Source organism: Platalea leucorodia (genome assembly GCF_965183815.1).
Source record: "Platalea leucorodia genome assembly, chromosome: 6".
NCBI lineage: Eukaryota > Metazoa > Chordata > Aves > Pelecaniformes > Threskiornithidae > Platalea > Platalea leucorodia.
The window spans coordinates 34,404,245-34,417,855 of record NC_138828.1 but is presented as its reverse complement, the minus strand read 5'-3'; the positions used below and the strand labels follow the sequence as shown (position 1 = coordinate 34,417,855).

The following is a 13,611-nucleotide window of genomic DNA, read 5'->3' as shown; positions in this document are numbered from 1 at the left end:
TATTCTGGTTTTACTTATTTCCTGTGATTGTCCTCAACTGTGATCACACCAGGTCAATGTATTTTTCTCAATGAACTGACACAGTTCTTATCTGCATTTTACTCTGCCAGAAAAAAGTGAAAGCTCTCAGGGATTCAGCAGAGTTCACTAATTTCATGGGAAGTAGGGGAAAAAATTAGGCTCTAAGCTCTATCATAACGGCATTATATATTTGAGTGTTCCAAGTTCATTATAAATCAGTGTCTGGAAATTGCAGATATACATAAAATAGATTTTGCCTATTGTGATATTGATATACAAATTACAGACCTTCCATAATGCATAGCTCATATAGGCAAAAATTTCTAATGAAGAAGCACCTCTGCAAAGCGAGGTCAACTCTTGGCTCTGCCAGCAAAACAGGAGAGAAACCCATTTTAATAATGAAGATAGAGGGGAGAACAAGCTGGGAGGTGAGGTGATCAGAAAGAGATTGTAAGTTAGATATCAAAGGAAGCGGAACATTGACAACTTTTCCATCTTCATAATTTCATGTCTGAATGTAGCAGAGTGGATGCTGTCATTAAAACAAACAAAAGTAACTGCACCTGAAGTACAAAGCTCTATAAATGACAAAATTCATATGGTATGAAGATGACAAGTACTTGCTCAATGGAGAGTTCCCATCACCCATATTGTTCTACATAAATCAACCAGAATTAGTGTGAGATTCTGTTATCGCCTGATCTATTCTCTCATTTCAACTATTACAGACAGAACAAAAGAAAAAGGAAGTAAATACAAAGGCAACAAATGTTTTGCAGAAGTGGTTAAGCAAGAGGTAGAGCTGAAGAGGTAGCTTCATATCACCCCCACCTTGGTGTTTCAGCAATAGTTACATTTTCTTCTTGCTGCAATGACAAGTTCAAATTGTTATCAATAAATGTTGATTCATTTTCACCTAATAACAGTAAGCAGCTCCCACTCAAAAACAATTCCAACTTTATTGGGAAGGCATTACACATTTGTCTTCGCCATAACTGTGCTGCATAAAGGAACAATGGAATTGAAAATTAAAGGAACAATAATTGAAAATAAAATGTGCCTTTTTAAAGGAAAATTAGTGCTATGCTAAATTTCCAGGAATCAGATATGTTGGGTTTTGGTTTTTGTTTTTTTTTCCTTAAAAAGGTACAATGGGTTGGGCTAAAAAGTAAATTATATAAATATGTACACATTAATGTATGTAATTAAAAGTGGACTTTAACCTCAAAAGGATACAAAGGCTTTTCAGTAACTTCCTAGGGTTTTAAATCTGGCAAAAGCAGTACAGTTTCTGTGGTAATTATACTTCCAACACATTTGGATATGATAATTGGATCTAAGTTCTAATTAGTTTCTTTATATGACTAAGAATGACAATAGCTGAATTAATTTAATGTACTTTTGTTCTGAACTTAGTGCCGTTTTCAATATTTTTTAATACAGAAAATGTAGATTATCAAACGCTTTGCTTTATAGGATGGCAGTGGTTTATCACATACAGTGTATGGTGCACACACTTCAAATACATTCACTACATTCCACTGCATTATTGCAGGTAACACACTTCAGCAATTAGGTTATTCAGCTCAAAGTGTTGGAGGGCTTTGCCAGAGGAGTGATGAGGACCTGGAAATATCAGCAGTGCATCCATACTGCTGTGAACAGCTAGACATGCTGTGGAGATATAGAAGAAGCAGAGGTGGCTACTATAATGTTGTTGGTCTTTGTGACCAGATGGGAACATGAAGTGAGGAAACCAAGCAGTGATAGTATGTGCTTTTATTTGGAAAGATGAGTAATTGGAAGAGCTTAATACGATGCCTCATACTTTAGTTCCTCCTCGCATCCTATTGCTACTTTCAACGATTTCTGCTGGAGTTCTGAGTCCAGTAGATCCATGATTTAGTTATTACTTGAGATTAAAGGTATGCTCAGCATTACCCTTGCTCATTCCCTGACAATAATATAACCTTAACTTCAAAATGGGAAGAATTAGGACAACTCTGAGCACTCCTGAAAATGGCAGAGAGAAATGGCTACATTGTTTCAAGGCCATCTTCTATTGGGAAACATATCTCTCTATCATCACAGAAAGGTTTGGGTTTTTTACTTTTTGAGGCACCTACTTCTTAAGGAGGCATCTTCAAAGAATTGATATGAATTGAAATTAAATAATTTAGAAGTTGCCTTAAAATAGCCTAGTGGGCGTAATGAAGAAAACAAATATTTCAAATGGTCCACTTCTTAAATTGTTCAATGTATTTGCTTGGAATTTGTTCCTTGTTTGTGTCTCACTTTGAAAGATCTATGAAACGCATATACAAAGGCTTTTCCCATGAAAAACTGAAAATAATGCTTTCTGTAAAGTTGTGTTCAGTCACAGTCAGCAAAGGTACTCACCTTTTTTCACAGACACCTTCAGCTGGTTCAGGCGCCTTGCCATTTCTGTGTGCATTAAAGTACAGTAATGTTTTGGATGTTTTACAATTGATATTTCTCACAGATTGTAAGGTTGAATTCTCTGAGACGCTAATCTTAGTAGAGGCCACTGGGCCCATCAGTAACATACTGATGTTAATCTTGTTTTTGTCAGAGCAAGATCTTTTGTGCCTTTAAATAGGGACATGAAAACCACCTGGGTTTAGAGGCTTGTTAGGTACCCGAGTCAGAAGATGAGCATCCCTCCATAGATTCCATGCACAGTCCATGGAGAAGGCAGTTCAGAGCAAGAACTGGTGCCTGCAGGTGCCTACCTCTTTCTCTATATATTTGACTGTATAACAGATTTACATTGGCAATTAGTTTACATGCCATAATTGAGACTCTGCTCCAAAGTCCTCTGAGGTCAGTCATTGTCCTTCTGTTGGGTTTTAGATTTAACACTGGTAATCGTACTGGCCAGATGAATGTGGGAATGAATTTCAAAAATGAAACCGGTAATGTTTGTATGTGGTGCTAAGGGATGAGTGGTTGGTTGGTCTGTTTCTCTGTACCCAAAATAAGCATCTACCGTCATGTAAGAATGTAGGCAGGTTATGTTTTCAGAGAAGCTAAATTACACATTAGTATCTACTAAATTCAGATTGAAAGGCAGTTAGTCCTGGAGAGATCCCTGAGAAAAAGCTTCTGGCCATAGAAGCCCAAGAAATACAATAGCACCAATGCGAAGTATCTCATAGCTGAATTCCTTTTTCTGCATTATCTGTTGCAGTCCTTTCTCAATACTGTGATGTGCCTATCCAATAGTCTTTACCTCAGTCATCTTTAAATATGATTTTTAACCTGGCTAAAAATCACTACTGTTTCATTATCAATGAGTAGTATAAGCTTTAATTAAAACTGGTGTAATTCCTTTCATCAGGGTTCTGTTAGGAAAGATGGGCTGGAGCAGACGGCGTGCTAAAGTTATGGTAGCTATTATTTCTCCAATTAGTGTATTACTGAAAGTAAGGTAGAAATATTGTTACAGTCATACTACTTTTTAAATGTTTTTCATTAATATAGAAGTCCTCCCTCAGCATTTCTAAAGCAATACATATACCCCCAAACCCCAGGCGCTGTCATCCATTGCACAGTGGTATTTAAAAGCACAAACTGATATCCCTAATTGTTTCATTTGCAATTTAAAGATGAATCTGTGTGCAAGCCCTTCCCTGACTTTCCATCCCATTGATTCCAGAAGGTGTTCTGTTTATTTCGTACGTTCCTGCTTAAAGCCGCCTGAGAGGAATGCGTGGCAAAGTTTTATGGGCAATGAGGAAATGATTTCTGTTTTGTCTTTCAGCTTGGCTGCTGGAATCCCATCATTGGTCTGAATGGGTCACTAACAGACAGAAAGTTGGAGAATAACATGCGAGGAGTGGTTCTGCGTGTGGTGACTGTGCTGGTAAGCAGATCCTTTTACACTAGCAGGAATGTATTTTCTTCCTCTTGCCTCATCTTTTTATTAAGTACACAATTTTACCAAGAACTTAGTCGGTGTTCAAGTGTCTGATTTCAGCTTGTCAATATGAGAGCAATGGAGCAATTTCCACAAAATAAAATTATTTATCAGCACAGTTCATTTCAGAGAGGGAATCAAACACATTAAAACCTGTTTCTTCCACAGACACGTGCTAAATTAGATTACACAACCATATGAACTGATAAAGGGCAACTTCAAGTGCCCTGTTAGCTGAAGTTACCTAGCTGAAACTCTAAATGATTCATACGATGTAGCTGCTTTCCAATTACCTTGCCAAATTGAGTGCAGTCTGACACCACTTGCTGCACTTGGAAAATATTCAAGATCAGCTTAGAGTGAGTAATGTTAGTTCAGTAAAATATCTACTGTCCCCTCCTAGCTCTTCTTTAGCCAGGTTCTTCCCCTGTGTGGACACCTTGCATTAAGCAGCTGCAGCAAACCTGTTGGTTTAAAGCTGAACAGAAAATGTCCATCAGAATAGGAAGGTATTTTGTGATATAAGGCCAGTATATTCCCTGTCATAAACTTTGGCTGCTTGAGCAGAAGTTGTTAGAGTGGAAAAAAAGACAAAAATAAAGAAAAAGAAACGCATATAAGATGTATAGGCCTCTTTGGACCAATGCCCAAACACAAAGTTGACCCAGGGCTGCAGAAATGTAGAGGTTATATTGAGCTACTTCCCTGTCTGTACTATCTACTCGTGTTTTTCATTACCGATTCAGTGTTCGAGGGGTTGACCGCTTGCTTATGAAGAACAAGGCAAGAGTGGTTTCTATGGTTTGCATTGCTGATATTGCATCATGAAGGAAAGGGCTCAGTCAGGGGTGGAAAGTGAAATCACCAGAGCGTGTCACTGCCACAGACAGAGCAGTTTTGTACCCCTCCAATTACTTTATGGGTCTTTAAAAGCTATTATGTGTCAGGGTGTCCAGTCTGTTCCAGCTCTTAGTACACTAGAGAACTTCCTGTGATAATATCTACAAAACAAAACAAAACCCCAACCAAATAAGAAGGGTGAATGCACAGAAAAAGACAATGCAGTAGGGTGGGGATTTTTTATACTTTAATTGCATGTTCATCAATGTAGCATCATGGTGGCAGTGACTGGTCTTTGTGTTTTGCCTGATACTCATGTTAATTGATTCAGTATAATTTTCTGTTGAAAAAAATGATCTGTGGATGTTGTCTAGCAAAATAAATTCAAATTAGAGTCTTGAACTTTTTTTTCTTATTTCTTCTTCTTTCCTCTCTCCCCATTCTATTCCTCTGATTTCATCCCCAGTTATTTTAGTTGCCTTGGCAGAGAGCATTCTTCTTTCAAGTCATTATAGCATGAATATTTAGCAACTTGCAAAAATACAAAAAAGTCATTGGTTATGCTGATAGGATTCTATTTTAATAATAAAAACAGAAGGCAGACATTTAAAGTTCAGCACACAGCACATGGCAGTTCAGTCTCCTCACTGCAGTCCTCACGCGCTGCCTCACGTGAGCACACAAAAGCCATTTGGTTTTGTTGACGGTTTTAAAGCACAACTGGTGACAACTTCCATGCACAACTAATGAAAAATACAATTAGTCTGAATTGTACTTTGTTAAAATCTGCTAACTTATCATTTTGCTAACTGAATCTCATTTTGTGTAGAAGGCAATATATAGGGAAGATGCAAATGATTCTATTGCCTTCAGAGCACAAAACTTCCTTTATTCTCTTAAAATTGTAGAGCTTTGCATGGCTGGTCAGTGCAATCTAGACAAAACCAACTGTGAACTGTGCTACAAATTGAGGTTCATTTGATTTTACTCAGCAAAGATGGGAGGCAAAGATTTTGTAAACTGCATGAATAAAGGGAGGAAGCAAATACTTATTTAAACTCATGAGCCAGAAATAATATTTTTCACTAGCAGTTCCCTTGACTGATGGTACTTTCCCCCAAATGCCAGAAATCAAGAAGATAAAATACTACTTCTCCCTCATCCACAAACTCTAATGGCTGAGAGAGAGGCAGGCAGGCAGACAGACACACATTGACAGAAAATCAAGCTACTAACCAAAAGCCTGAAGAGAAGTTGGACAGTGCAGACGCTAGAATTGCAAACTGCTAATTATTTCTAACCTCTTCCTACCTTTGGATATCCACAGATGTTGCTGCCACCCCTGTGGGTGACAGAGGATTATTTAGGGTGCTTAGCCTCTAGCAGTTTCTCTTACTGCTCTTACTATGCATAAGTAAGGGTTATACATGAGGATATGCTGGCTTCTGAGTCTTACTTTAATCTGAGACTTAAAATATAGCTATCATTAGCATATCATTACTTCAAACATATATGTTGCTGTAGGATAAATTTATAGGGCCTTTACTTGTTGCTAATTATAGCTTGGTTCCCATCTTTATACACATAGCTTATTACAATGGTGCAATTATGTTATTTTTACTGGAATAGAATGAATAAATAGATATAACATTTGAATTTGAGTGGAGTCTTAGCCTCATGCCATAACACTGGAAATGAAGCAAAACTATATTAAAAAAAAAAAAAGTATTAATGCTTGTTTTCTCTGATTTTAAAATTAGACTTCTAGTCCCTCTATTTGTTGTTATTCAACTTAGAAAAACTTGTTCTTAGAAAGACTTGTTCAACGAAGACACTGACCAGAATTTCATTAAGCCCTATTCATTTTACAGCTATTATCAAAGGAAATATGCTGTTAAGGCCATTAATTTTGTGAAATACAATAAAAATTTCAAGTTATAGTTTGGACAAATCAACAGAACTCTTTCAGGTAAATCTAGACCATAGTAATATGTGAAAGTGCAGTGTTCATCTGGTTTTATATCTGCTGGATAGGACAAAACTGGAGATTTATATTTATCCTGTATGATGAAAATGTGTGATTCTTGCCTCTAATGTGAGTGCAGGAGGGATTTCACCCATCAACTTTGTTTTAGCGATGATGTTTATCATATTTCCGTTACCATCTTTCTCCAAATTCTTCAATTAAGTCAATAAATTTCTGTTAAAAGTGAAGAGTCTATTATTGACTATGAATGATTAGTTATTGTTATTAATTCTGCCAGTTTCTAATAATATGGTCTTGATCTGGTGAAACAAGAAGGCTTATGTTAACATTAAATAATACCTTTGAATATTATTATGTTTCTTTTTCATTGAGATTTGAGAAGTTAACATTAATTTGCTAATTTGTTCTGTTAACACTTCAAATCTCTTGTGTCTTTCTGGATAGCAACCCATCTCCTCTTCAAATTTCATTTCGTTATGCCTTCCGGTTGACCAGGACTGGTTCTAAAAATTGCAGTAGAATTTGAGAGGATAGCAAATTGCAACACCTGGGTTATACTGCATTATACTTATTATGAAATGAAACATTCTGCAGTCTGAAAATGATAAATGATTGCGACTAACTTCCACAAAGCAGTCCTTCAAAAAACGAGTGCTGAACAATTCCCGTCACCTGCATCCATCTACTAATTCCGTTCCCTAGATAAATTTAACAATTATGGGCTATGTATCTGCAGATCCAAACCAAAATCTCTTTGTGAATTTGACAGAATACAGTATGTCCCCAAATTGGAAATTTCTGGTTTCATTTGGCAGTGAATCCTGGCTCCGCTGAAGTTAATGGGAATTCTCTCCTTTGCATAAATAGGAATAAGATACAATTCTTTGTGTTTTATTCTGAGGGGAACTATAGTCATGCCTCTGTACGTGTGATTCAACGTTTTAATCTGACTTGGATTAGTGCCACACTTTCTACACTTCTAGAAAAGGTTTATTTTGTCTTACTTAAATATCAAATGCCTCTGTCTTAGACTCCTTCCCCACATACAGCCAAAGTTTGAACTTTGTGTTTGACAAGTTATTTGTAAGTTCAAGTGACTTGCTGGTGAATTTCTGAAATGTATTCTGAGTTTCTGAAATGTAGCTCAATCAAAGGTCACCATAATAACTCCAAACAAATTCAGAGTGTCTTGAATGAACAATTGACCAAGAACAAATTTAGCTAGATATCCATTTTGGCTATTTCAGTTTATCGTCCTCTTTTTCAGCTGCTCAGTTTTATTGAAAGGGAGCTAGAATACAGCAGATATTCTCATATCATCATCTTAGTAGCAGTGGCAATTAATGAATTATTCATATGAATGTTAAGCCATCAGAAATGGAATGAGATTTGGCCTGTTTGACAATGAATAGGCCAGCAGGTATTCACAAAATCATGTTTCTAAAAAAGCCCCTGTTGTTTGAAAAAGGAAAAAGTTTGAAATTCCCCGTTTTAAAGAATTAACACCTTGATTGAAAAGTACAGAGCCTTTTCTGGAAGTTCATAAGGTATAACTTGCTAATGGTGCATATATTTGTGACTTTACATGAAAATTCGATTCAGCTCCGAAACAGGAGGCATGTATTTTCATATCTGGATGGTTCTGAAAATGCAGGCAGGATGAAGGAAAGAAAAATAATAGCAAGCGATACTGAATTATGCTTTGCCATACATCCCTATGTACTATTTCTTGAGAGTTATTGCCTAGGTTACTTGCAAAGAGCAAGGTGGACCAGAGGCAGTTTGGTGACCCTTGGCTCCAGATTGGCACTGTGGGATACGGTGTAGTGAGAGGGCTGGCAGAAGGGTAGACAAGCATAGCAAAAAAAAAAAAAGAGCATCATTTACACCAGGGAAAATATTATCATAAACACACTAGTTTAATTCTCAATGGTTGGCATTAAATGCATGAGCATTTGTTGCCCAGATTAGGAAAGAAACAAACCTGAAAGCAGGCAATATCTTTAGGGACACAAGCTGGCAGGAGGTCTGCATCTTCAGTCCCTTTGTCTGTTGAACTCACCACTCAGAGAAAAGATGAAAAGTAAGATACGAAGCTAAGTCCTGGTTTTAAAAGCTGAGAATGTCTTTGGGATTTGACTTTCAACGCTGGTTTAAACAATGTAACATAAGTCCTTTCCAAGAAGCTAGAGTAGCTTTCAGAGTGATAGGAAAAAGGAAAGGCGTAAGAGAGAGGAAATAAGACAGCGTTCAAGCATATGCAGAGGAATAAACAGTCAGAAGGGATAAGGGATAAAAAAATGGCAGGACAAAAACATCAGTGAATGACTGTAAAATAAAGATCAACTGCAGCAAAAATTATATGTGGGATACCTCAGGAAATACTGAATAAATATTTTATAATAGTGTACAATTAGAATTGTCTCACAGATAATGTCTCTTCCATTTTTTCCCATTTTTTTGGTCCTCACTTTTCTCACATAGTCCTGATCCCTTTTCCCACTTTCACAATTGAATGGTGAATCCTCCTTCATTCTGTCAGGCTGCACTTTCTATGCACCAGTGCCTACAATCTTTTAAAAAATAATTTTAATTAAGGCACATATACAAAATTATATGTTGCTCTGGTCTCAACATTATCAGCATATTGGACTATAGTGCACCGCAGTGAATTTCCTGTGGCAGCAGAAATGCCTTAGGAGGTGGTAAGGTTAAGAAACATTACTTGACTATCTTCATCAGTTGTAGTATTTGTGTTTTGAGCAAACGTATTTTACTCTTTTACTTGTAAGGGATAAATCATTCATTGATGGCCATCTATGCACCTGAGTTTGAATGGCAGAAAAGCTGTGAGTGATGTAGTTTATTCCACCTAGAGTCTGTCATAAAATCTCTATATACTATAACTCAGTAATGTATTCAGTATATACCATGTGTGCTGTAGTTAAAATATTTTAAAAATATTTCAAGTTTTAGAATATTCCATTGCTAGTTGTAAGGAATGGATAATTTCCTAGGCAGCAACAAATCCCTGTGTCTTGATTTCTCTTCCTTTTTACTGCCCATATCGATCTTTGAAAGAAAGTTGGAAAGAATAGATCTTTTACAGACAAACTCATCGAGAAAAATGTTCAGTGAAATGGTGGTAAATTATAGCAACCGTGGTAGAGGTGTTCATTTCATTGGTAAATGAATGAAATCATCAGGAGCAATGATGCATGAGAGGATTAGGCTCACTCTTTACTATTCTTCACAGTTACCCTGGCTGTTGACATGAAAGCTGTCATTTGGTATGAGATATGCATGATGAGACTGGCTTTTGCCTATAGAAAAGTCAGTTGGTATTGGAATATCTTTTCATGGGGCAGATGTTCCAGTTTGGAAACTTGAATTCAGATTTCAGGGCATGATTCTGGACAAGCATTTACTGAAACTGAAATTTTGACATAAAAAGAAATTATTCACTTTTACAGGTTTTAATAATAGTTTGCTCATTCCTAATATAAGGAGGGTTTTTTTTTAATGGCTTGAGATGTATGCTGACTATGAATCAAGTTTTACTCTCCTAAAATGTTATTATCATATGTTTAAAATTAAAAATGGAACTTAATTGCTCTTTGGTCAAAAGTTTTCTCAATGATTTTAAGGATAAGCAAACTATTAATAGTTACAGCAAATGTTTCCCATCACAAGGTAAGTATAGCTCTCAGAGCTCCAATTACACTTTCTAATGCAAAGAATACTTAAGCATTCAGTTGTAAGAAGTCTGCGGACTCTGCTTTGTCAGAGGTCTGTCCAGGAAGAGTAGGTTCATGTTTTTCTTGCTTGGTCTAGGTCATTTTATCCTGAGTCAGAGAAAGGAAAGAAGGTTTTAGAGATTCTTTCTAGCTTTCATTTCCATGAAACCACATCTATTTCTAGGCAAATAAAAGAAAATAGGTTGGTATTACCGGAATAAAAGAACATAGTAACATGTATAGAGAATTATAAACTAAGGAGAGGGGTTTGCAGGAGCAGTTTGTGTTGATCTAACTCTGCTCAGAAACTTTAGTCAGAATTACCTGTAGTTTTGGTATTTTTAAATATTGAGTATGCAGGAAATGCAATAGTGTTGTTATCCCCAGACTCTATATAATGTGTTTCATTCTTAAGTAAAGAGATCATCTTATGAAAGTACTGGTTAGAAACAATTTAATTGTAAAAACCAGGCACTTTTGTTGCAGTTCTAAGCCTGATTATGTTATCTCATGCTCTTCACATAGACACTTTAATTTCTGAAAATAAGGAAAGACATCTAGACTTCAGTTGAGCCAGGTATTGTTAGAAAGTAAGGAGATAGGGCTGGGAAATACTATTTCCACAGTGAGACAGCTCTTTCCTGAAGTTCCTTAGTTTTTATCTTATGCTCTCAAGCAGATAGAAACTCTAAGGCTGAGAGTTGGTAACAATTGCGTTATGCAGCAGTTATAATTATTATGAATGTTTAAGAGAAGACTTGATATGTGTCCTTCTTCCTCTTCACCCTTTTTCCTCACCCTGCACAGCAAATAGCACCTACTATTTTTCTAGCTTGCGCATCCATTCAGCATTTCAGGAGCTATTAGCATACAAAAGTTGCTCCTTAAGCTCTGGTGCCTTCTGGTGCCGACTGTACACGTCCTAGCTTACTGCACAGGCACAAACTTCCAGAATACATACTAATGCCTTGCACTGAACAAGTCCAAACTTTCTACACTGTGCTAGTCAGCTGGAATACTAATCCCTTCCCGACCTTTGTAACCTTATTTCTGCCATTATATTGGCCATAATTCAACCCTACTCCTCCCCTGCATATATGCAGACAGCATGCCATCTTTACATTCACATCAATGTGTTTAATAAACTTGGGTGCTTAATGAAAAAATTGAATCTTTAATATAGAATAGAATGATAGAATAGTTTGGGTTGGAAGGGACCTTTAAAGGTCATCTAGTCCAACCCCCACTGCAGTGAGCAGGGCCATCTTCAACTGGATCAGGGTGCTCAGAGCCCCATCCGACCTGACCTTGAATGTTTCCAGTGATGGGGCATCTACCACCTCTCTGGGCAACCTGTGCCAGTGTTTCACCACCACCATTGTAAATTTTTTTTTCCTTATATTGAGTCTAAATCTACCCTCTTTTAATTTAAAACCATTACCCCTTGTCCTATCACAACAGGCCCTACTAAAAAGTTTGTGTTATCATTGCAGAGGAAGTGGCAATATTAAAGCAACGAAGCAGAGAGGAGTGGAATTTGTGCATTTCTTTCTTGGGGACTAAGAACGATGACCTATAAACAGAGATGGAAGAAAATAACGTTCCTAAAGTGCCTCCTGCCCTCAGCCATCTGCCCTGCTTCTCTTCCGAGGGTTGCCAGCCCTGTTTAGGGTTACTTTACTAAGCACAAAAAGGGGACAGGAGCCATTACAGCTCTTCCCTTGCAATTGATCGGTGTTGATAACTGAGCACTGTAATTGGCACACAAGTCTCCTCCCCTAATCCTCCCATTCCCTTTTCCTCTATCTGCAAGCATTTGCATATGTATTTGGCTTTCTTTTGGAAAACACTTTGATTTTTTTCTCAAGTGGTACTGTACTGTGATGAGATTTCCTCAAAATGTTAATGATTAAAATTATTATTACAGCAACAGAAGCTGATATCCCTTGATAGAGGCAGAGCCTCTCTTTCCATTCCTCTTCCCCCCACCACACCTGTACAAGGGCCAAATTGAAATTGCTACTGACTGGGCACAGGTTATATTTAATAGCTGTTTTATGTCCCTTTGAGCTACCTAGCTTGTATTAAAAAAGGTAGGTCATAAACCTTATTATTCACAGTTATTCACACTGCACATGCCTACCGTGATCATTTGTTTTACAAGCTTTAATCTCAGAGCCTGCTGGGAAATGCAGCCCCTTTTGTTTTCAATTAATATTTCCAATCCATATTTCTAAAGTAGCAGGTGCTATATACTAGATCAGGTGAATATCAAGGAATTCAAATGTTTTGGGACATGGCTGGGGCCACAGTTTGACAGCAAGGTAGGTGCAATGCAAAACCTGGTAGGACCAACTTAACTCATCTGTATGTCAAGGGCTACCTCTCAAGGCTCCTTAGCTCTTATCTTCTCACTGACCTTTAACCATCTGCTCTGTGGGCATATTTGCATTCCAGAGCAATTCATAGAGTTCACAGAGCACACAGGACATTTGGCTTTTAAACAGAAAGAGGTTCTTACTCTGATTGTAATTATCCTTCCATACTATGCAAGATAGAAAAGGAGGTGAACTGCATGACAGTGCAATGTCATGAAGTATTATGTGGATTTGTTATGAATAGGAGCTCTTGCATGGCTGCTGGAAGAAGTATAATGCAGCTCCCAGCAGGTTAGTATACCCATACTACGCTTTTGCTAATTTCAGTATCTGAGCTAGCTACATTAAAGCTAGCATTGTGCTGTTTAGACATACTCTAAAACATTCCAATCAATTCCAATCTCAATCCATATTCCTATCATGTAACTATAATGGTTCAGAAAGAGCTATTAGGTGCATTAAGTTATTGTGAATTAAAATCAATACACAAAGCTTGGCTGCATCCTAATAGGCTGTTGCCATAGATTGCTTTGAAAGAAACCTTAGTCCCATTGCAGGGCAATGGGAGATAGAGGTGGAGGAGTGGGTGGCTTACATTTTTTGTTTGTTTCTTCTAAATTGCACTAAACTAAATAGCGTAATAAATCCAGAAGCCACCATTGGATTCAGGAAAAAAATATTGTTTAAAGTACCATAACTGAAAGC

At 37.2% G+C, this 13,611-nt stretch overlaps 1 protein-coding gene across 2 annotated transcripts in view; it reads left to right on the top strand.

Moving 5' to 3' along the window:
• GRID2 (glutamate ionotropic receptor delta type subunit 2) overlaps positions 1-13,611 on the top strand; it is a gene marked incomplete at both ends in the record, with an annotated part of 735,869 nt that overhangs the window by 578,957 nt on the left and 143,301 nt on the right. For both annotated transcript variants that reach the window (XM_082316173.1, XM_082316172.1), the window contains one exon: positions 3,809-3,910. In XM_082316173.1, the coding sequence (XP_082172299.1) occupies positions 3,809-3,910 (102 nt within the window). The remainder of the gene's footprint in view (positions 1-3,808; positions 3,911-13,611) is intronic.